General features: G+C 40.5%; 4 protein-coding genes across 4 annotated transcripts in view; 1 reads left to right on the top strand and 3 right to left on the bottom strand.

The window, feature by feature from the left end:
- Nucleotides 1–205: 205 nt before the first annotated feature.
- slc52a3-2a (solute carrier family 52 member 3-2a) lies at nucleotides 206–4497 on the bottom strand. The gene is made up of 5 exons (XM_084379135.1): nucleotides 4444–4497; nucleotides 3217–3303; nucleotides 1828–2842; nucleotides 646–769; nucleotides 206–505 (listed from the first exon to the last, which is right to left on the bottom strand). Exons 2-5 carry the CDS (start codon nucleotides 3278–3280, stop codon nucleotides 296–298), a joined length of 1413 nt encoding a protein of 470 aa, XP_084235261.1. The 5' UTR covers nucleotides 3281–3303; nucleotides 4444–4497; the 3' UTR covers nucleotides 206–295.
- Nucleotides 4498–5840: 1343 nt separating this feature from the next.
- slc52a2 (solute carrier family 52 member 2) lies at nucleotides 5841–10728 on the bottom strand. The gene is made up of 4 exons (XM_084380166.1): nucleotides 10468–10728; nucleotides 8389–9232; nucleotides 8126–8249; nucleotides 5841–7807 (listed from the first exon to the last, which is right to left on the bottom strand). The coding sequence occupies exons 1-4, from the start codon at nucleotides 10595–10597 to the stop codon at nucleotides 7598–7600; spliced, it is 1308 nt and encodes a 435-aa protein (XP_084236292.1). The 5' UTR covers nucleotides 10598–10728; the 3' UTR covers nucleotides 5841–7597.
- Nucleotides 10729–12398: 1670 nt separating this feature from the next.
- On the bottom strand, nucleotides 12399–16847 carry LOC311273019 (uncharacterized protein). Its single transcript, XM_084379858.1, has 4 exons — nucleotides 16785–16847; nucleotides 15749–15861; nucleotides 15512–15578; nucleotides 12399–15343 (listed from the first exon to the last, which is right to left on the bottom strand). Exons 3-4 carry the CDS (start codon nucleotides 15570–15572, stop codon nucleotides 12843–12845), a joined length of 2562 nt encoding a protein of 853 aa, XP_084235984.1. The 5' UTR covers nucleotides 15573–15578; nucleotides 15749–15861; nucleotides 16785–16847; the 3' UTR covers nucleotides 12399–12842.
- An 88-nt stretch (nucleotides 16848–16935) lies between these two features.
- fbxl6 (F-box and leucine-rich repeat protein 6) overlaps nucleotides 16936–21588 on the top strand; it is a 7947-nt gene continuing 3294 nt past the window's right edge. The window contains exons 1-9 of the mRNA XM_084380215.1: nucleotides 16936–16983; nucleotides 17920–18521; nucleotides 18938–19096; nucleotides 19219–19282; nucleotides 19778–19909; nucleotides 20007–20114; nucleotides 20199–20312; nucleotides 20719–20950; nucleotides 21262–21505. Coding sequence (XP_084236341.1) covers nucleotides 17983–18521; nucleotides 18938–19096; nucleotides 19219–19282; nucleotides 19778–19909; nucleotides 20007–20114; nucleotides 20199–20312; nucleotides 20719–20950; nucleotides 21262–21505 — 1592 coding nt within the window. The 5' untranslated portion in view covers nucleotides 16936–16983; nucleotides 17920–17982. The remainder of the gene's footprint in view (nucleotides 16984–17919; nucleotides 18522–18937; nucleotides 19097–19218; nucleotides 19283–19777; nucleotides 19910–20006; nucleotides 20115–20198; nucleotides 20313–20718; nucleotides 20951–21261; nucleotides 21506–21588) is intronic.

Below are 21588 nucleotides of genomic sequence, written 5' to 3'. Positions count from 1 at the left end.
ACATCTATCAACAGCACTTTATCACACACAACATAAATTCAATGTTTTCATCCTGGGGGAAGCAGCAGGGTCATTAATACTACATTATCATGTACATTAATGTCTTTGTGGCTTGTTTTTTTCCAAAACAAAAGACATATTCACATTCAGATGTTGCAAATTAAATAAACTGCGATAAAAAAAAGCTAAAAAAAACAAAACAAACAAACATTAAGAGGCTTCTTCTGTTGAGCATCTGTCTAAGAAAGATTTGAAACCTGTCGAGCCTCTCCTGCATCAGCCTCCAGTCTCTCATTTAGGGACACTTAGTGTTGCACGGGTCTCCTGATGAGAAGAAGCTGTACACGCTGACCACCGGAAACATGGTCACAGCTCCCAGCAGGGAGCCCAGCTGCACCACGGCTCCACACCACACCAGGGCGCTGTGGCCCTCGTCACGCAGGATCACCCCGATGATCACCTTCACGTAGGACAGAGTGAGAACAAAGAGGACCCAGGCCAACACCTGTGGAGGAGAGGAGGTGAGTTTGAACCCACTTTGATGCCAACATGTGGTGTTTCAGTCACATTTGTTCATTTTTAACACAAGTGAACAGGAAGATAAGGAGGTTTATTTGGGTGAATGAAGCCTGACAGGTTACTCACAATGATGACACCACCTGAAGTATCATGAACCAGCAGTGGACATGGACTCAGCACTGCAATGGTCATGATATAAGCTCCAACTCCACTGCCTATCAGTGTGAGAGCTCCCATCAACAGCAGAGATCTGTGAGAGGAAACATTACGTCTCAGATATTTGATATTTCAGGGTTTGATTTCAGCACAAAAATGCATCACACAAAGAGAGGAGTTAAATAATACTGTAGCACAATATATCACAATACTCATGCGATATTTAATTAAATATGACTCAATTTGAGTAGTTATGACTCTTTAGTGGGAGAAAATAAAAATTAAATGTAATTCTGTGAACTGAAAATGTCAAGTTTACGATCTTAAAAATGTCCAACTGCTGAATTTTAAAATCAGTTTCTGTAAAGATGTTTCAATTAATTTATTGGCAACATATTTGATAATCTATTGATAACTTTGAGATACTTCTTGAGCAACATTCCCAAACATTTGTTAGCTTCAGCGTTTCAAATATAAGTGTTTGCTAAAAGTCTTTGCAAATAGCAATTATTATCATAATCGATTAATCAGCTGTTTTATTATCAGGTCTTTAAAATGTTTTGTACTTCAGTCCAAAACCCAAATACTCTGTCTAATGTGATACAAAATGCAGAAGAGCAGGAAAAACCTCCATGTTTGAGAAGCTGACAACAACATTAAACATTTTTTTGCATTAAAAATTAAAAATAGTTGGTCAACTGATAAACTAAACCACAACTAAAACAACTAAAGACAGCTTTGAGAACCACAAGCCGAGTTTCATCGATATCCATCATATTTGAAAGACGGTAGGCGTCTCTATGGCTGTTATCTCCAAAACTCACCAAAACAGTCTAGATGGATAAATAACACTACAGGTAAATATGTATGATTTGATGATTTGTTTGATTTTGGGGTGAACTGTCCCTTTAAACCTAGAAGAACCAAACTTACAAACACAAACACTTGACAACTTAAAAAGTTGAAAAAGAAAGAAGTTACTTTATTTTTGAAAGCTCTTCCTGAGGTTTCATCCATTTTTTTGCTGTTAGAGGCTTTTTGAAGGAAACTGTGCAAACTGGGTCGAGAAGCTTAAAGGGATTTTTGGATTTGAATAAAAGCCTATCAAACTTTGAGCCCTGTGTTGACCCAATTGACCTACAGTTCACTGACCTTATAGGGAAGAACATGGCGATGAAGCAGGCGAGAGGGTTTGACACAGCGGCCATGGTGGCTGATAAGTGATAGGCGCTGTTCCCGTATGGCAAGCATGAGTACGACTGCACCGAGGGAAGCACCACGTTGGTCAGGGCGTTCACCCAGGCCAGAATCACAAAGATGTAAAACACCTGCGCCCAGCTGTAAGAGCCAGTGCCAAAGCTGCTTCTCTTCTGGTTTGCAGGTCTGTATGGATCCATCATGAGCGTCTGCTCGGCCCACTTCCTGTTTTTCTGAGATTTCTCCTTCACCCCGTTGGTGTATCGACCGCTGGGATGCTCCCTGGCCACGGACGGGTGGTAGTTCAGCAGCAGGAACGCCGCCAGGCACACCAGCATCATGGCGCTGAGGAAGAAGAAAAACACCTCAGCTGAGAAGTTGGCTGGTTGATACTGGGCCTGGAGGTCGAAGGCTGCAGAGCTGTTGGAGGAGTTCAGAGACTGGGTGCTGTTTATGCAGTGGACCACCCCAACACCTTGGATCAGAGCCACTATAGCAGGCAACAGGCCACTCACACCCTCCCCTATGTAATAGGTGGTCAGGTACTGGGGCTTGAGGCGCATCATGAAGGGCAGGAAGGTGACGGAGGAAGTGCAGTCAACAGCTGAGAGGAAGAATGTCAAGAGGAGGAGGGCGACACTGCGAGGAACACCAGCTATAACAACAGTCTCCTTCCAGAAGAAACCCAGCAGGAAGCTCGCCACAGTACCCAGGACGACGATCACATATATGACAGCTGTTTCATTCAGGGCGCCGGGCCGGAAGCGATGCATCAGAGTGACGAAGAGAGGCCCAATGTTGGCCATCTGGATGAGGACGGAGAGGTAAGAGGGCAGGTACCAGCCCTCTGGGATGTGGGGGACGATCAGGGGCAGCTCCACCCAGAGGCCGTTGATGGAGATCCAGGAGCCCATCCCGAACAGACACGCCAACAGGTGGGTCAGGAGGGACATGTTGGAGGTGGGCTTCTCTAGAAAAGGAGAAAAAGGTCTGTTAATATCATGACACTGAACATCAGCTGGTAGGTTTACTTCAAAACCTGTTTATCAGCTGAACCCCGAATATGAAACCGTTTTCATTTTGGGGTCAGTCTTCCTACAGTCATGTGTTCTCTGATTCATATGGCAGATAATGGGAACATGACAAAGGGTCCCTATTTCCATATTTCCACTATTATTACTATTATTTATAGTATTTCTAAGTGCAATCGTAACTTATATGTTGTTATTGGCTGTTGCTTCTCCCAGTAAATGGAGCTCAGTGTATTAATTTATGGACATTACATTGCTAAATAACATCGCCCCAGAACTATAATCACACATTTACATGTTGAAACCCACTGACCTCGTTCTGGGCTGGACAACTGAAGACTAATTTCTGTTGCAGTACTCCTGGTGTCCGCCGTCATGCAGAGATGCGGAGGAAAGGAAACTGCTCAAAAGACATGCGGATTGTTAGGAGCAACTCGGATATTTCATAACAATCTTGTAGATTACGTTATTATGTTATTATGTTACACAATAAAGACTGCGCTCAGTAAGTTTCATTCCAATTTAGAAATTCAAATGAATTGTAAGTTTAACCGAGAGAGTGTTGTAGTCAGAGCAGGTCAGCTAAACATGCAAAAATGGGAAATTTGAGCACCACAAACTAATTTTACTGCTGATATCTAAATTTAAATGTGTTTTTTTGTTGTTTCCTTTATTACTGCAGGTAGAAAACAAAAGTTATAACTGAGTTAGTTCAATCTTTGCAGCAACAAAGAATGGGAAATAAGTCAAATTAGTAAACCAATAAGACAAGTCAAACAGAGGCTTTACTACCACAGATTAATGTGTCACCGAGAGAGAGAGTCTTTCTGCCTGCTTGCTAAACGTGCAGGGCACAACACGTTGGTACATGTGGTTAATGTTTCCTGTTTGTGTTGGGTCTTTTCTTTTCTTGGTCTGCTCGCCGTGAGAATTTTTTTTTTTTTGTACAATTATCAGTCAAATAAACTTATTAAATGCAAAAAAAAAAAATGTTGCATGCAAAGTGCAATGCACATTATTTTCATTTGCTCGCAGCCAGGAGAAGGGTGTGCTTTAAACCGGCTTAAAACATCAAGCATACAGCAAAGGAAACACGACCACCTACTGCGCTGGTAACTATTACATAAGTTAGGAAAACATCTGACCGGTGCATTGTTTGTTGGAAAAAGAAGCTGCATGCAGCGAAGTCTTTGATCAATGACAAAATGAGACAAAATTCTCGGAAATCCATGCGGAGAGTCCTCAAAACAAGAATGATGACTAAATAAAATAACAATTAACCCTTAGATCTGGAAGCACAATCATAATTATAAAGAATCTCATTCAGAAAAGTTGAGTTCTAGTTAAACTTATTGACTGTGGATATTTAGCTCAGAAATATTAAAATATTATAGAACTGGACAATGAAACTGTTTAAAAACATTTTGAAAAATTGCAGATCAGACATAAAAAATAACAGATTTTAGTTGTTGTTGGGTTTTTTTGTATACCAATCTCAACCATTAAATAAATGAGAGTATGCATCCCTGCAGATACTCACATGCTGTTCAGTGGAGAGTGGAGTTTTCTGAGTGAGTGAGAGTGAAACAAGCCAAAGTCCTGAGCAGTAAACTGTGAGTGTGTGCGTCAAGGGATTAAACCCTCCTTTGGAGCAAGTGGGTGTGAGAGCATGCAGCCAACTGTGACACATGTTTGGTTAACTGATCATCGTCTCAAATCTTAAATACCTCCACTGTCAGGAGTTTAGGGTCATCGATAAACATCACATGTTGAGATTTTTGCAGCCGGATCGCCCACATTTTCTTTGCCTTGAAGCCATTTCTGAATGTGAGAGTTGCATTCAGGAGTCTACAGAAATCCATAATTCTGCTTAAGGGGATCATGGGATCAGAGGTGAACATGAGTGAAGTGTTTACACCGTTCAGTTACACAACTAGACATTTCATTAGTTGATTATAAGGTATTACAAATCCCAATCCATAAGAAAAATGTATTAATATAACCTTATGTAATTATTTGACAGGAATCCAAATTATCAAAAGCCAGAAAGTAACATTTCTGCTTTAAATGTGCGAAAATGACTCGACTTTTGTTGTTCATTTTGTTGAGTTGTGTACTCACATTATCCCAAAGTCCTCAACAATGGTCAAAGCCAGAGAAATCCATAATTTTATTCCAAGTAACAGTGCTTTTTATGTGCTTACCTGTTGCTTTAACTTCAAGGAGGAAGTCAGAGTGAGGAACAAAGTCAGCGAATGTGTTTAAAACGTGTGTAAAATCACCTCGTCCACCAACACTTCTGCCTGAGTCATGTAGATAGATTTTAATCAACAGTGGTGGTTGTTTCACAATGAAGACACCTTCCATGACCCCGAACTATTTAAGTCTTTGTTTTGGTTTGACTGAAAGACCTGAGTGGAGGCCAGCTGCCATTACTTTTGCATATTGTAAAGACTGGCAACATGGATAGCAGATAAACCTCAATGGAAAAAAACACAACTTGTTAAAAAAATGTTTTTATACAAGTTAAAGCTGCTGCAAGCATTGTCGTAGAAATCCTCTCCCTCCTCTCTATGTCAGCACACAGCTCTTATCTTTTTATCAAGCCTTTTTCATCACTTGGCCTGTTAGTATAAGCTTTAATATCACATTTTGGAACGTAAATACCAGTTTAGCACTTCAGACTTGTCATATATATTTATTTATTCTCCAAATTCATAAACTAAAACTATATGCTGATCAGTGGTGATTGAAGCTGCAATGAAGTAAACATAAAACTCTGTAATATATAATTAATCCATTTTCTCATATCTGACCAAGTCATATCTATTTATAAAGTACGCACTGTAACTTATTAGCAGAGCTGATATCGATACAATATAGGGAGCGGACAAAATCTCCCAAACACTAATCTTCTATGACAAAAAGAGCTTCAGGACATTTTCAACAAAGCTTTATTGTTAACCAGTCATTTCACAACTGTAGTCATCAACCATTTCATGTCACATGTTGTATGCATGACAATCAGCTTTAAAAAACAAAAAAAAAAGAAATCAACAAAATGTCCATGTTCAAAAAGCACCACCAATCACATTAATCAGTCGTTTAAAAGCAGATAAATTAAAGAAGCAGGATTACCAGCATTAAGTTAAGGCAACGTTAACTGATATTCTTCCTCTGTAAACCTTTTAAAGTTACTGATCTGATGTACTGTAGCAGCATGGTTAATTAAAATTACATTATTAGTGCACATCAAATTATCAAATTCATATCAATCAACTCATATCGATTATTTCAAAGACTGAGATGACACAATCCCTTGTTCAGCAAAACTGTTCACTCGTTACTTTACAGCTCATCAAGGCCAGATATTGTTCCCTTAGCGTAACTTAACATTACTGCATGTTTGGAATGAAGGCAAATCCAAAATAACCAGAAAATAACACTAAATGTTTGTATAGAACATTATGAGAAACCTCAAATCTGAAGTCGACTAAAATTCAACTTAAATTTGTTAAAAGCTGTGTGTTGTTCGAAGATTTTGGCGTGAAATCAAGGAATGTCACTGCATCTCTGAACTGTACGTTTACAGTTACTGCATTCAAAGTGACAGTTTTCACAATATTGACTTCAGCAAAACTCAACTGCATATCAGACTCTGATGAAACTGTAAATATAATGATGTTTTCTGCTTACATGGAAGCAAAGGGACGAGGTAGGTGAAAATAATACAACCCCGATTCTAAAAAAAGGTGAAACGCTGTAAAACGGTCGCCCTTTTTGACATATATATTCAAATGAAAACAATTTGGAAAGAAGAAAAGTTTGTTTGTAAATCTGCATTGTTTTTATTTTCATTTTACACAGCGTCCCAACTTTTTTTTGAATCACGTTGTAACTGACATAAAAAATATAAAAAATTATAAAAAATAATTAAAAAAAGTGTAGTGATGGGATTGTAATTGTAGCAATTAAGGCTTTGTCCACACGTACACGTGTTAAAAACAAAAAGGATCTCCTTCCACAACACGTTCCTCCTTATGTTTCAAAATAAAAGCCTTGTTCAGAAATGAAAGGTTTCTGTTAGAGTTCTCGAATATCTTCAACCTGGAATGAGTTTCCAAAAGGTTCGTTTTCAGTGACCTAAAACACTGTTTGCGTGAGTTCAACAAGCCAAAACATATTTTTTTTAAAGAAATACCAGTGTACATGTGGACAGGGCCTAACTATGTGGATTTTTCGCATGAATTACATTCAGGAGCAACCCATGTAGATGAATTAGTTAATGTTTGTGTCCCTGAGTAAACACCTTCTCACGTGGTTTGATGTAGTGGGAAAATAATCAGCTGCTGTTTTTGCAACTGTAAACAACTTCAACTACAGAGATTAATTATAAAATACCACAAAGCACTTGTGGTTTTACTGCACTTTACATCCCCTTGGCCAATGTGCAGCAACACAATGCTCCCATTATCTGGTGGGAATGTTTTTACTTTCACAGGCTCAGAGGCCTCTGAATCAGGAGAAGAAGCCTCATTGGTGGCATGAATGATGAGGCCAAGAAGACAGATCTGCTGCTTCACTCGGGAACGGGAACCCAAAACAGGGTAAAAACAGTCCTCTTTGTCACCAATGAATGGCAACTGTGTCTATAAAAAGCAGAATTCATTAAAACATTACATATCTCACTCCTGCTAACTGCAGTTATCCACGCACTCTTGAGCCCGGGCAAACACGTGGTAGACGTTGACCAGAGGGAACATGGTGAGGGCTCCGATCAGGGAGCCGGCCTGGATAGAGATGCCGCACCACAGCAGGGCAGCGTGACCTGCCTCGTGGAGCAAAGTCCCAATCACCACCTTCACGTAGGAGAAGAGACCGGTGAATATAATCCAGGAGATGACCTGTAGGGGGCACAAGAAAGAGAAAAACAGATGAGGCTTTGGCCTATGTTGAATACACAGAGGGCGATATGTTTTGTTTTATAGCCCTAACCTGGAATAAGTCTCACGGATAAAGTCAAGTCATTGCCCTGTCTATTTAAAGAAGAATTTAAAGATTTAAAAAAAAGGATGTGAAAGTCTAATAATGACATTGCTGTGAGAGCAAAAAATAAAGTTTAAATCAAAAATCGATTCAAATTGTGACCTTAACATCAGAGTCAAATCAAACTGGGGAATTGTGACGATACTCAGCTCGAGAAAATATATATCACCCCTTACCACTAAAGCCACACCAGAAGGGTTTCCCAGGAGTGGAGGACAGGGGCTGAGTGCTGCCAACGCCATGAGATATGCTGCAAATACTCCCGCTCCTACGGACAAGAAGCCCAAACCAGTGGAGGACCTGGAAGACAAAAATGGCTCCAATCAAAACACTGTGGACAAATCTTTTATAGGAAAAAATGTTCACCACAATCACATGTAAAAATAACTCACTTACATGATATTTAAAGAGTTATTAGTTCTTAAAAATATTTTCTCACCTCAGGATGACAAACATAGCTAGAAAGCAGGCCAGTGGGTTTGCTATGTTGCCCAGGACCACAGAGAGGTGAAAGGTCATGGTGCCGTAGGGCAAACAGGAGAAACTCTGCACAGACGGCAGGACCCCGTTGGTGAGGGCGTTGGAGACAGCGAGCAGTAACAGCAGGTAGATGTTCCGCTGCGTCCAAAACCTCACAGCAGGAGGTCGTTCCTCTGACGGCGTCTGCTCCTCAGACACCGGCGTCCCGCCGTTCTGCAGCGGATGTGTTTCATCTCCGTTTTTCTCTCCGGACTCCTGTGGCGGTGCGTCTTCCTGTGACTCTGTCTGTCTTTGTGTTAAAGCCCAGAAACTCAGACATGAGATAGCCAGCATGATGCACAAGAACGCAAAGAAGTTCTGTGCTGGAAAGTTTTCTTTTAAATGATTTGGCTTCACGGTGCCATTCACAGTTTTACACTCCAGCTTGCCGACACCTTGTCCTAAAGCCACGACACACGGGAACAAAGCACTGAAGCCCTGACCGATGAAGAAAGTCCGAATATACTGAGGGGGGTAACGAAACATAAATGGCAGGAAGGTGACGTTGGATGTACAGCAGACCAAGGACAGCACGAAGGTGAAGAGCAGGAAGGGCAGTGACCTTTCTTCTCCAGCTATGGTGACGGTGTGCGACCAGAAGACGGCCAGCAGAGCCGACGCTGCCACTGCCAGCAGCTGGATGCAGTGGATGACGAGGCGCTCGTTTAAACGTCCTGGAGCACAGTGGTGTGTGATCGTCACTGCTATTGGACCGAGGTTCCCGAACGCGATCAGCACTGAGAGATAGGCGGGCAGGTTCCATCCTAAAACGAGACAAGCCAATAATCAAACTCAACATTTGTTGCATTTTTACATGCGTGGCATCATTTTGGGAATGAAAAAGAAGTGCTTTCAGAATGACTTACAAACCTGAACCTACTGATAAAAACTACATTATTTTCAGAAACCTTCAAACTTGAGATGAATTCATTGTCTGATCCTAGATATGTATTATATCAGTCACAGACTAGATCATTGTCTTACATCTGCAGGGTTCATCAGGTTAAATTTAAGACTCTCAGCTGTTTAATACCACGGAGAATAAAATCTAATGACTGTTTCACAATCATACTGGTCAAATGATCCAGGAGCAATATAAACTACAATCATTTATAATTAAAGCCTCTTCAAGACCTGCAGATACACTGAAGTGTTTAATTGATTTATTTTATTAAGTAATGTTGCAGGCTGTGACTGGAGTATCCAGACCATTGTTCTTTATTCAGATTTTACATTAAATGCCTGAGAACTGCATCATAAAAGTTGCTTTTTCAATCCCTGTGCAGGAGTTGGAGCTAAATGGGGAAGCAAAAGTATTTATTATGCAACATGATGACCTCTGTCAGAGTTATAAAATATATTCTTGAATTATTATGCATGGATAACTGTGTCAGCAGTATTTTCCTTTTGCAGCTGCTGGAGGTGCATTTACTTTTAACTGTACTCTATATACTGCTGGGTGGTTGAATCTAATAATACATCAAATTTCAGGTGTAATTACATGTTTTGTACCTTTTGTAATGTTTCCCTCTGAGATGTACTGAAGTAGAAACACAGCATCATAAAGTTGAAGTACTCAAAAGTACAAGTACGCTCAAATTGTACTTGGATACAGTAACGTTACTCGAGTAGCGTTACTTAACATGGTTATTTAACCACAGGAAAGAGAAGTTCATTCTGTATAGACCCATTTTAAGAAGTTATACTTTTGTACCGACAACTACGACGTATTCAACATATTTATATTTAATAAATCGTAACTTTTGATTGAGAAACCATCACAGTAGCACACCGGTTGTGTTCATATGTAGCTAGCTAAGATCATTTGGCACAAGCTAACATCTCCCAGTTTGAGCTAACGTCCCACTGATGCTTAAATAAAGAAGCAAAGGGATTCAACTGGTGTGATTACGTTTTGATCAAGGCTTGAATCTAACGGTCCAAAGGCCAGATGAGGTGAGCAAAAAGCATGTTAGGTGACAGGAGTTGGAGCACTGACCTTCGGGCAGCACGCTGACAACCACCGGGAGCTCGACCCACAGACTGTTGACGGAAATCCAGGAGCCCATGGCGAACAGGGCTATCAGCCCATGGGTCACCGCTGCACTGCTCCACCAGCTACCGCACATGGTACCGCTTGACCCGGCCAACACGACAAAGAAAGCCCTGGTAACCCGTTTGACTTTGTTTGGGTTGACTAAACAGTGACAATGTATTCCTCCACACGCCGCCCGAACCTGAAGGAATGGTGGACACTTACGCAAAGTTCCCGCCCCTTCAGTTGCCTTCGGGGACCCCTCGTAAATTCCTACTTTACACATGTAATCAATATTGTCACTGTTACATACGTCTGGTTTGTTCATGAATCACACGAATTGTGCCCCCATGTGAGTGGTCTACCAGCGTTGGCACGTCTTTGATTCAAACATGGTGCTTTTTAAGTATTCTTGGCCGTATTAACATATTCCTGTAGGCTATCACATTATTTGTAGACTGGTCAATGGACACAAGTGCCGAAACGTACCTGAAAAAACACCTAGAGATAACTATCATCTCTTACCCAACCTGACCCTGTTTAGTGTCCGGCGCCGGTCAACAGAAACCGCATTGTTGACGCCTGTTCATTGATCTTTGAGTTTTCCGGCAGTCATGAAGGCACCATCGTCACTGGAATCCTTGTAAAACGCTGATAGGATCAAATGGGTGCGTTCGATTCCACGCTGCTGACAGCTGGTGCGGGCGGCATGCCAGACACACATCTCATTCAAAAGTAGGGGTTTCCATAAGAAAGTTAGACTTAGAGACCTTTATTTGTCTGTTGATATGATGCTTGATAAACTACTCAACTACTTAGATATATTTTAGTGTTTCATTTGTTTATTCTGTGACATATCTCAATTTTTATTTGCTGTTTTGTGAATATTTTTGGTCCCCAAAAATAATGCTACACATTTAATTTGACTTTCATTGCACATCCATGCACATGCATATATGCACCCATATCCCAATATTCGTAACTAATTCTTAATAGTTGTATGATATATGTAGGGAGTAGCAGTAAATGTTTATGCTGTATGTGGTCAGTCGGGTCAGATTACTTTGAAATGTAGTCAGTAACTGACTACATTTCAAAGTAATCTGACAAATTACATATTTTTGAGTAATGTAATCCATTCGATAACAAAAATGTAGTCCAGTCCAAAGACTTTTGGTTTACTTATTAAAATAAAACATTGTAAACAAGGCACTTTATGCTAAAAATGTGGAGTTCTCCAAATATGTTTTCCTCTTTCAATATCTCCAAATATTTTAAATGCATGTAAAAGGCATTTTACATATTCAACAGTCACATTTGATTGGATCAAATTACTTTTACTAAAAACATTAACACACTTCATGAGTAAATGTTTAGAGAGTAATATTTAAAAGACAATATTATCAAGTAATCCTTAATAATGTAAATATAATCAAACAATCTAATCTGATTCTATTCAACCATGGGGTGACATATCGAAGTTACCTATATCTACAATACAACTGCAAATAACCAAATGGTGCAGAGTGAGTTTGGTTCCCTTCATTGCCTATATTTGGAAAAATAGATTCATTAACACTTTGACATTTGGCACAGTAACCCCAGTAAGCCCCTCTCTCATAACTGCCTATTTTCCTGAGCTCCTCCCAGTGAATGCTTTTATAAGACTGAACTCATTGACATGGCTGATGCTTGTGATGCAACCACAAATGACCTTCAAATCTGAGAAAAACAAGGCTTATTATGTGGCTAGCAAAAACAAATCTGATTGATGGAAATAGTCATGAACTTGAACTAAAGCTGGGTTGATTTTCTAACACTCAAAGCTCGTTTCAGACATCTGAGTCTAACATTTTCTAGTGTAACATCCAGGCTGACAAAGTAAACCAACAAAATCTGAACAAAAATGTTTATTTTGTCAGCGGTCCTCATGACATCTTTTATGTCAGCAGTGATTATTAACTGCGTGATCACCATGGGTACGACCTTACATAAAAAAATAAATTTCCTTCCCAGCAACAAAAAAGGTAACTTTCTAGAAAACTATTCTTACAACACACAACCATGAAAATTAGGGAATCGTGTCAAAAGTTTAAGAGCCACAAAATCAAACATCATTTCAACTGCTAAAAATGGAAATACAGTATGTAACAAACATGTGGCAGCTCCATCGGGCATATACAGAATCATACATTATGTCTTTGTGTAGAAAGACTGAGGTCATGTTGTGTATTTCTGCATCACATGAGGAATTCACGTTAACCCAATTCCTTCTGATTCAAAGTCCTTTAACATCCTTTTTCTGTCGACATCACACTTTCCAGATGAAGTGAAAGCTCTCATGTGTGGCTGCTTTCATTCTGGTCAGTCGCAGCATGCACTATGTTTTGGAGCACTGGCTTTGTTTTTGTCAATTTTGGCGCCAAAACAAGAGAGTACCCAGGTTTAACACGAGGCAGTGCGAGCTTCAGCTTCAATGCCATTTGTGAGCTGGTGAGGAAAGGACCACACAAGCTCGGGTCGAGGTTGTCCAAGACCATTTTCTGGTACATTAACTCACAACGAACTCCTTCCCGTTTCTCTGCTCGGGATTTTCCATCGAAACGCAACATCATTTTGTCAACGTCCTGCTGTGTCTTGCATGGCCCTCCATTTCTGGTCACAGTAGCTATTATGTAGTCCTTATCATTGTTCTCCACAAGTGGTTCCACCTTTCTGGGACCCCTCTTCGACTGTGGACTGTGGTCATCTTGTTGGACAGTGTGGGTATTCTTTTTATCACACCAACTGGAAGAGTCATCAGAACTGCTGTCAGATGAACCAGATCGGTCATCATCTTCCTCAGAGCTATCCGACGACATGTTGTTTGAGGAGCGCTTCGAGGACTTGTCAGGTCTTTTCTTCTCGTAAGGGTACGCGTGGCCGAAGGGATACTCCGCCATCAAGACAGAGAATGTGCAGCTCACCAGCTGTAAGCTCAGATCTGATGAAGGGACTTTAGAAAATGTTCCTCCTGGCAGGAAGTCTTTCAGGTGTTCTTCAGTGACAGTAGCAATAATCTTTATCACCCTCTTCAAGCAAGCTCTGATTAGTTCCCTGTTCGTGTGCCAGTAAGCACAGTAATGAAACACTCCTTCAAAGGTTTTCTCTTGCAGTGGGAACTGCAGGAAGACATTTGTGGCCTCTTCAGGTTCCAGCAGTGTTGACGGATCTTTGGACCAATCAAGGAACTTTTGGTAGAGGCAGAGCATGTACTGGCTGAAGAGTGAGTATTCTCCTCCACTTTTCAGAAGCTGCCAGTAAGGACCGAGGATTTTGCAGTAGACAATGGCCAGAACACACACAAGGCTCTGTATCACAGAATCACTGGCATCAGCGGCAACACTCTCCAGGATGATGTTTGGGCATTTGTCGTTCAGCGACAGCAAATCTGAGAAAAAGAGACCGGTCTCTTTGTAGTGGTGAGTAAGGCCAGCTGCAGCCTCAAAGTAGTTGTTGAATCGGTTTGATTGATTTACCACAACTCTGGAGGGATTTCTCTTCTCCTCACAGAAAGCTACCCAGTATTTTCTGTAGTTCTGTGCGCCTGGGATGCGAGGGCTCAAGATATCACAAGTCATGTGAATGTAGCGTGAAGTGGCACTTTCTGACAAGTTCACAAAGCTCTCGAATTTTGGAAGCCTGTCCCGGCCCAGTTTCTCTCCCGTTGACTGAACGATCTCTTTTTCAAAGCTCATAATCCCCTGCTCAACGGCATCGTGCAGGTCAACAAGGAAATTGGCGTTACAGTTTAAAAACAGCACAGGGGAGATGAGTGAAATGTCTTTACTGAGTGAGTCGAGTTTTTTCTCAAACTCTGCCATTGCTGGGTGCTCCTTGCATGTTAGAGTATACTGATTTTTGAGGAGACCCAAGGAAACTTGTTTGCATGCTGGGTTTTTCCCACCGTACATACTTGACAGCTTTTGGACCGACAGCATTGCGATGTCAAGCAGGGTCAGGGCCTCTCCTTGTTTATCAGAGGTCTCCTCGTTGTGGTTAGATACATCCAAATTGTTATCACTTTCACCAGCAGCTCCTCTGTTCATCTCAGACCCCTCACTTTGCATGATTTCATAGCTCTCGTCCTCCTCCTTGATTGTTACTTTTTCATAATTTATGACGTCTTCTCTTTTCATGCGTTTCTTCACAATTAATTTAGGTGTTTTCTTACGCACCAGTTCAAATGGACTTTGAAACAAACGTTCCATCATTGCATTCCTCCTGTGACTTCTTGTTTCATAGTTGCGGCAATACAGTTTTAACTTTTTGATCTTGGTTCTAAGGACTTTATATGCCTTTTGAATATCCCCATTCTTACAAAACTCAGGGTTGAAGTTTCTCAGCCAAGTTACTAAAACAACTGGCGCAAGTTTCTCCCTGGTGATGAAGTTGCTCAACTCGAGAATCAACCCATTCGTGACTTCAATCGACTGTGCTCGCTCTGAAAAATCCATCAGTTCCAAAAGATGTTGCCGTTCAACTCCGATGCTGTCACATATTGGGCCGACAAAGTTAAAGTTAGCATCCGATTCCAGGAAGGAAAGCCTCGCATCACTTCCCAGACTCAATGTTGTTGCGATGCCTCTTTCAATTAAACGACGGAAGTCAGCTGACTGATATCTGGGGAAAATTTTCTTCAGCCAATTAACGATGGCCATCCATGGAAAATTATTGTCCTCTCTCAGGAGTCCGACTTGAATCAAAAGTCTGTTCTTGCATGGTGCCTGCTCAAGCTCTAACCCTTCTCCCGACTGAGGGCCGATGAAGTCTGCAACAAGCTTCCAATAGTACTCATCTCCTGGAAAACAGAAGAGTCAGCAAGTGAGCAGAAAAGTAGTAGTCAGTAGTAGTAAATACAATAACAAAATGTATTACTAGAAAAATGTTCAGTTATAAAGTTATTATAAAGAGAATTAGCTCATATGTCACCTTAATAACAGTTTTATTACGTGACAGTTTTACTTACTCAGATTTGTTTCAGTTACAGCTGCTTTACTACAAAGGGAGAAATCTTCAGTCTCCTCCATTGTGCGCTGTTTTAAAAGAGACAGAAGAAAAGTTTCACTCCTCAGCATCTTGAAGCATAACGCTTAAAGAAGAAATAGTTGGCTAATTCATCACAATGGAAAAAACAAACAACAAACATATCTATCTCCTCCTCAATGAGCAAGAACAAGAAACAGAACAGGAGCAAGTGTCATACTTTCAGTGTTGTCCTGGAGAATGCACCGCTGCAGAAAAATGCTTCTTTTTGGCATTAGTATGCACAAAGACACGATACTGAAGCTCTGCAAGAAGAGAAACTCCTTCCTTAACCTGAAAAAGAAAATAAGTTATAAAAAAATGACTACATTTTACATAGGTCATTTACTTCAATGTTGATAAATTGTATCTAAAGTACTGTTGTCAAAAATAGCGAGTTTTTGATACATATCCATTCTGAAGATTTAAAACAAAAAATAATAATTTTCTAATTAAGTTTCTAAGAGCCCATCAAATTTCTTATTTTGTCCATCCAACAGTCCGAAACCTGAAGACTCTTCATTTACTGTCATAAATGTCAAAGAAAAGCAGCAAATCTTAACATTCAAGTATGTGGAACCAGGAAATGTTGACATTTTTGATTAAGAATTATTAAAATGAATAATCTATTATCAAAATTGTTATAGTTAGTGATATATTTAATTGACCAACTGCGGCTAAAATCATAACGCAATACAGCTCAAATCACATCACAATACAACAGCTGTTGTTTTAGATTGCCTTAGTCCCAATTGACTAGAAAATGAGTGTACGTCTCTGTTATTGTGTTCCACTTTGTGGAAGTTGGGGGCCAGACTGCAGGGAGCACCTCCTACCACCCACCCCCCCTGGATATGATACTAGCTGCAGACATGCATCAATAACAAGACTTTATTTTTCTCTCTTTCCCATGAAACACAGATATACACATCTACAGAGCTCTGCAATGTACTAGCCCAAACTATAAGCAAACCTTAACAGTATATAGTGGAGAATATATCTCTAAGTGAGTGCTAATGCTGCACTCCCTATGTATGCTAATGTTAGCCTCTTGAGCAACTTGCTAACTTGGTTAGCACCAACTTTACAACATACTAAACTGTAGTATTTCGTGACTAATAGAAGAGCAGGGGAGCTGTGCTGCATCCTGTAGTGTTTACGAAGATGTTTTTAATGTAAACTCGTAGAAAAGTAAGATTAAAAGCATAAATTCTCACCCCGAAACTGGACCACCGTGAGACTCACCTCGCTCCTCATAACACACGGTGGAGGAGCCAAAACACTGGGCTGGCCGGTGATTGGATAGTTTTACAGAAGGCGGGCTGGTGGCGTGGGCTCCACCAATCACAGAGGGGACGCGAAGTGCATTGTGGGTCTAGCGGGCTGGAGGTTGCTAGCCGTTTTTTGATGCAGCAGGTAATGTAAAGTAGCAACACTAAGTACAAAATAGTCATTTTTTACTGTAAGAAAGTATTTCTGTCGATAGTGTTTGTTGTCTTGTTGTGCTACGCGACTGTTATGTTGCATAACATGGCGGCGTGTTAACGAGGAAGTTAACACAAGAACGTTAGCTTAGTCAAACCGGACAGCCAATGTTCATTTAACGTTAGCTAACATTATTATTGTGTTGCCATTGATGCTATGCTGGGTAAATGGTTTGCTAGTTTATATTTTAGAAAACCGCAGAAAATATGCTGTATCATGTTCATTTTTCTCACTTTAAAATTGTCAGCAACAACTAGGATGGATGGATGTGACTGGCTTGGTCTTCCGTTTACAAACAATGGAGAAGCAGGCAGCTTCATAGATATAAATCACATTTGGATACGATGGACAGTATGCCAGATATCTAGTCCAACAACGAATTGGATATCAGTAATGTATATCAGCTGCTTATCACGTACCAATGCACACCCAAGAAATCTGCTGTCTTGCACAAGATTGTACAGGAAAACCTGGGCTTTTGTGTGTCATTTACAATAGACCTCCCAAAAACTGTATTTTAAGTCATTATGTGTCATCAACATGAGATTGAAGAATGATATATGATTTTTGGCCTTTTAATGGCTTTATTAGATAGGACAGCTGGAGATATGACACTTAACAGGATGAGAGAGAGGGGGGATGACATGCAGCAAAGGTAGGACTTGAACCTTGGGCCGCTGCAGCGAGGACGCAGTCTCTGTACATGGGCTGAATGCTCTACCAACTGAGCTACTGTGGCACCCTAATGTTGAACTTTTTACTTTTCTTTGAGCTACTCTGCTGTATTTATTTCTCCCCATTCACTATGTACATGACATTCCTCTCCATACTGGATACAGACTGATCTCATTCTGATTCTGTTTTCAGATGCAGCCAGTGTCTGTTTTTCTTGGAATGAAGCTCGTAATAAAGACAAGTTAGCAGCACACGATGGATTCCTCTGAAGCAGAGGCTTTAGCCCACAGTGAAAGAAAAGAAGACATCGCACCGAGCACATCAAATACATTAGGTCCAGCAGAAGATGGACCAAAGCCAAAGAAGGTGTCACGGAAGAGGACAGCTGTTAAGCCTACTAATGCAAAAGCCAAGAAGCATAAAAAGGCCAGAGTCTCCCGGCCTCCCCAGCTTGGCTACACTGTCCACCAAGGGGAAGACATGCTTCTTGTCATATCGAGTACTACTTCTCAGTATGGTGAGTCAGCCTGGACTCCCCCAAAGAAGGGAAGCAAAAAGAAGAAGAAGCTAACTAAAGGAAAAGTGAAAGCTGTCCAGATTAAGAAGAAAAAGACACCCAGTGCCAAGCCTAAACTGGCAAATAATCTAGTTGCAGAGGAAAAAAAGGACACCAATTTGGCCGTGGCACAGACATCAACAGACCACAGATGGGGTCAAAGTCTTCCAGAGGAGGTGCTAATCAATATTTTTCAGATGGTGGTTGTCCAGGATGGTGCTGTACCGTTTCTATGCAGGTAATTAACACATATTTCATATGTGAAGACTGTGAAAACGGGACACACCATTCTATATCCTTTATCTGTATATTATAGTTTGGGATGATCATGTTGTTTTAAGTTTTTGCAAAACTATGGTGTCCAAATTAATGATTTCAAAATTCTAATTAAATAAATAGTTTTCAGTTCTCTACCCAAAACCCAGAAAACCAGCAAATATTCACATTTGATTTGGCGAGTCTATGATATTTTTAGTGTAAAAATTATATATTGAATATCAAAAGTGTCTCAGATTTTCTGTTGATTGTCTAATCTATAATTGACTAAATGTTTGAGCTCCATTTTTGTTGTATAGAGATACCAGTGCTGTGTCATAAACTCCAAACTGAACTAAATCTTTTGTTTTTTTCTCCTCCATGTCTCCTCTGATGTAGGGTGGGCAGAGTCTGTCGTCTGTGGAACGCTGCTGCCTCCAGTCCAGTCCTGTGGCGTAAGGTGACTGTAGGTTACTGCTGGATTGCACCAGGGAAAACCCAGCTACCTAAAACTGAGAAGAGGGTTAAGGAAACTTTTGATTGGCTGGCACAGAACAGGTCAGTTTAATGAAGATGTTTAACATGTGAGCTGTTTTTTAATTTGTGCTTAGATGTCTTGGACTTTTAATACCAGTTTCTACGTGAAAATGAAATAATAAACTGTAGTTCCTGTTTTTTAGATTCTCTCAGCTGCGAGACTTCTCCCTCTATCACTGGACGAAGAATGTTGGCTATGCAGTCGAGGTCAGACATCAAGACCAGATATCTGTCATTTTCAACTATTGTTTTATTACCTCCTGAACTGAAACGGTTAGCCGATTAATTTTGGTAGTCATTTAATTGTTTCTGTTATTTTTCATCAGAAATTGCCAGATATTTCTATTATTATTTCAATATTTTTTTGCTTCTCTGGCACAATGGGGGGAAGAAATGACAACTAAAACACAATAAATAACAACAAAAAACATCAGCATCAGCTGTCGGCCAAATTGTTATCTTACACATCTGTATTGGTATCAATCCAGAATTTCAAAATCAGTGCATCTCTAGTCCTAATGGGCTTTATTTGAAGAGGCTAGTTGTAAAGTAAGAAATCCTCCATTAAATTAAATTTCATCTTGGCGCATTTTTGTTACAAAATATTGCCTGATTAAATTTTTTCCAAATCCTAAGAATTTAATGTATCAACTCCTTTTGGGTTAACGATTTTTTCTTTTTTTATGTTGTGATCAAATTTAGGTTGTGGCCCAGTTCTGCCCTCACCTTCGCTCCCTCACACTCTCCCACTGTACGGGCCTGACAGCGACAGCCTTCCAATGCTTCGGTCTGCACAGCCGGGCTCTGCAGAGTATAAATCTCCAGTATTCAGAGGTACAACGCCTTCAACCAGCTCATTAACATTCCTTGTAGAAAATTTGACAATAAAAGCAAAGGCAAAAGATTTGTCGGAAACATGTTTTTGCTCTAGTTTCAGGTTGAGGGACTCCTGGAGTACCTCGAAAATCATGGGAGCCAAATCAAGCAATTTTTGTTCACTCATGGTCTAAAGAATGACAGATTTCTGACTGCCATCACCGTAAGCCCCCTCTTTTTTCTCCATTGGTTCTTTTAATGTATTCATAACACACAGCCTGATCAAATATTGAATTTGTTTTGCCAGAGGGGATGCTGTCCTGATTTGGAGCTGTTAGAGGTCAACACAAAGCTCAACAGTAAAGACTGTGAACTTCCTGTTTGCATCCAGGCTCTACAGACGGCATGCCCTAAACTCAAGGTAAAAAAATCAAATATTTCCGAGCTCTTTGCCAGTGTGACTATTGTTCTTTTATAAAAAATGTGACTGAATTACAAATGTAATTTTATGTTCATGTTTTATGTGTCTGCCTTAATAATGCTGCTAAATAAATTAAGAAACTGGTCATTAAAAATAATTAATTTTGCAGCTCTAATTCTTCATTCTAGAAGAGCTGAACTATGAATCGATTAATTGATTGCAAAACAAGACATTTGAAAATACCACCTTAATCTCTGACAAAATAGGCCAAATAGTCCAAACAGGCATTTTTGAGGAAATAATCGGCTGTCAGTGATACATTAGCCCTTTCCATGTTGTGTGTCAGTGTGTAATGACTCACCGTGTCCATTAAACTTTAATCTACGGCTGTTGTACTTTTCATCAGACCTTCCGGATGCTGAATGTCCGACCTCTGCATAAGACAATGCGTAATGCCGCTGATTCAGCGTTAGGCTTCCCATTACTGGAGGAGCTTTGTATCGCTACCACGTCTTATTCCTACATGACCGACAAAGATTTGTTGGAAATTCTTTTTGGCTCCACAAGGCTGCGGGTGCTGGACCTGCGAGGCTGTTCGCGAATCACACCATCTGGTCTCGCAACACTACCCTGTCCGGGTAGGGCTGAGTTATACGATTTATACTTTGGGTATCTTTGGTCAATTTCGTATGTGTATTTGGGGCCTATAATGAAAAGCTTAGTTTGATATTTTCATATTTAATCCACAATGGCCTGAAAATGTACTAGAGGTGTAGAAATACTTATTTTTTTTTGTACTTAGTGAGCAACTACACAAAAGTATAGGACTTGCTTTGAATGTACTAATGAAACACCCATCTGTGTTTGAATAATCAGTTGTCTGAATTTGCATAGAAAAAACCCATGTATTAATCAGTGCTTGCGTCATCTTCTGTGGGTGATTTTGCAGAGCTTGAGTGTCTGTTCTGGGGACAGTATTTCAGCAGCAGTGTTGGGCTGTCATCTCCTAAGGCTGGGATTCACATGGTGACCCAGAAATGGTGTCAAACGCTGCAACAGCTTGACCTTGCAAATCAGCTCTTCAGTAAGGAGGACTTGGAGATCGCTATGAGTCACCTCGCTCAGGCAACCGAGGCAGATACCCTGCGTTCACTCAACCTGAGTGGGACCAGGATCACACCACCTGCCCTCAGGTATTCAATGTATAGTTTTACCTCATAACTCTACCGGTCTGAATAATCCAATTCACCAAGAGCCAACCCTTTTAAGAGACAGC

The sequence above is a fragment of the Pagrus pagrus genome (genome assembly GCF_965226575.1).
Source record: "Pagrus pagrus genome assembly, chromosome: 17".
Taxonomy (NCBI): domain Eukaryota; kingdom Metazoa; phylum Chordata; class Actinopteri; order Spariformes; family Sparidae; genus Pagrus; species Pagrus pagrus.
Note: the sequence above shows the minus strand (reverse complement) of the source record. Positions and strands in the feature narration are given on the sequence as shown.

Bases quoted from the DNA above. Each gene is read 5' to 3' on its own strand.
- LOC311273019 (XM_084379858.1), bottom strand. From the start codon at position 15,572: ATGGAGGAGACTGAAGATTTCTCCCTTTGTAGTAAAGCAGCTGTAACT. The intron at 15,344-15,511 runs GTAAGTAAAACT...TCTGTTTTCCAG, and splicing joins TGTAACTGAAACAAATCTGA to GAGATGAGTACTATTGGAAG.
- slc52a3-2a (XM_084379135.1), bottom strand. From the start codon at position 3,280: ATGACGGCGGACACCAGGAGTACTGCAACAGAAATTAGTCTTCAGTTG. The intron at 2,843-3,216 runs GTCAGTGGGTTT...CTCCTTTTCTAG, and splicing joins GTTGTCCAGCCCAGAACGAG to AGAAGCCCACCTCCAACATG. The intron at 770-1,827 runs GTCAGTGAACTG...TTCCTCTCACAG, and splicing joins GCCATGTTCTTCCCTATAAG to ATCTCTGCTGTTGATGGGAG.
- slc52a2 (XM_084380166.1), bottom strand. From the start codon at position 10,597: ATGTGCGGTAGCTGGTGGAGCAGTGCAGCGGTGACCCATGGGCTGATA. The intron at 8,250-8,388 runs GTGAGAAAATAT...TTTGTCTTCCAG, and splicing joins GCTATGTTTGTCATCCTGAG to GTCCTCCACTGGTTTGGGCT. The intron at 7,808-8,125 runs GTAAGGGGTGAT...TGCCCCCTACAG, and splicing joins CTTCTGGTGTGGCTTTAGTG to GTCATCTCCTGGATTATATT.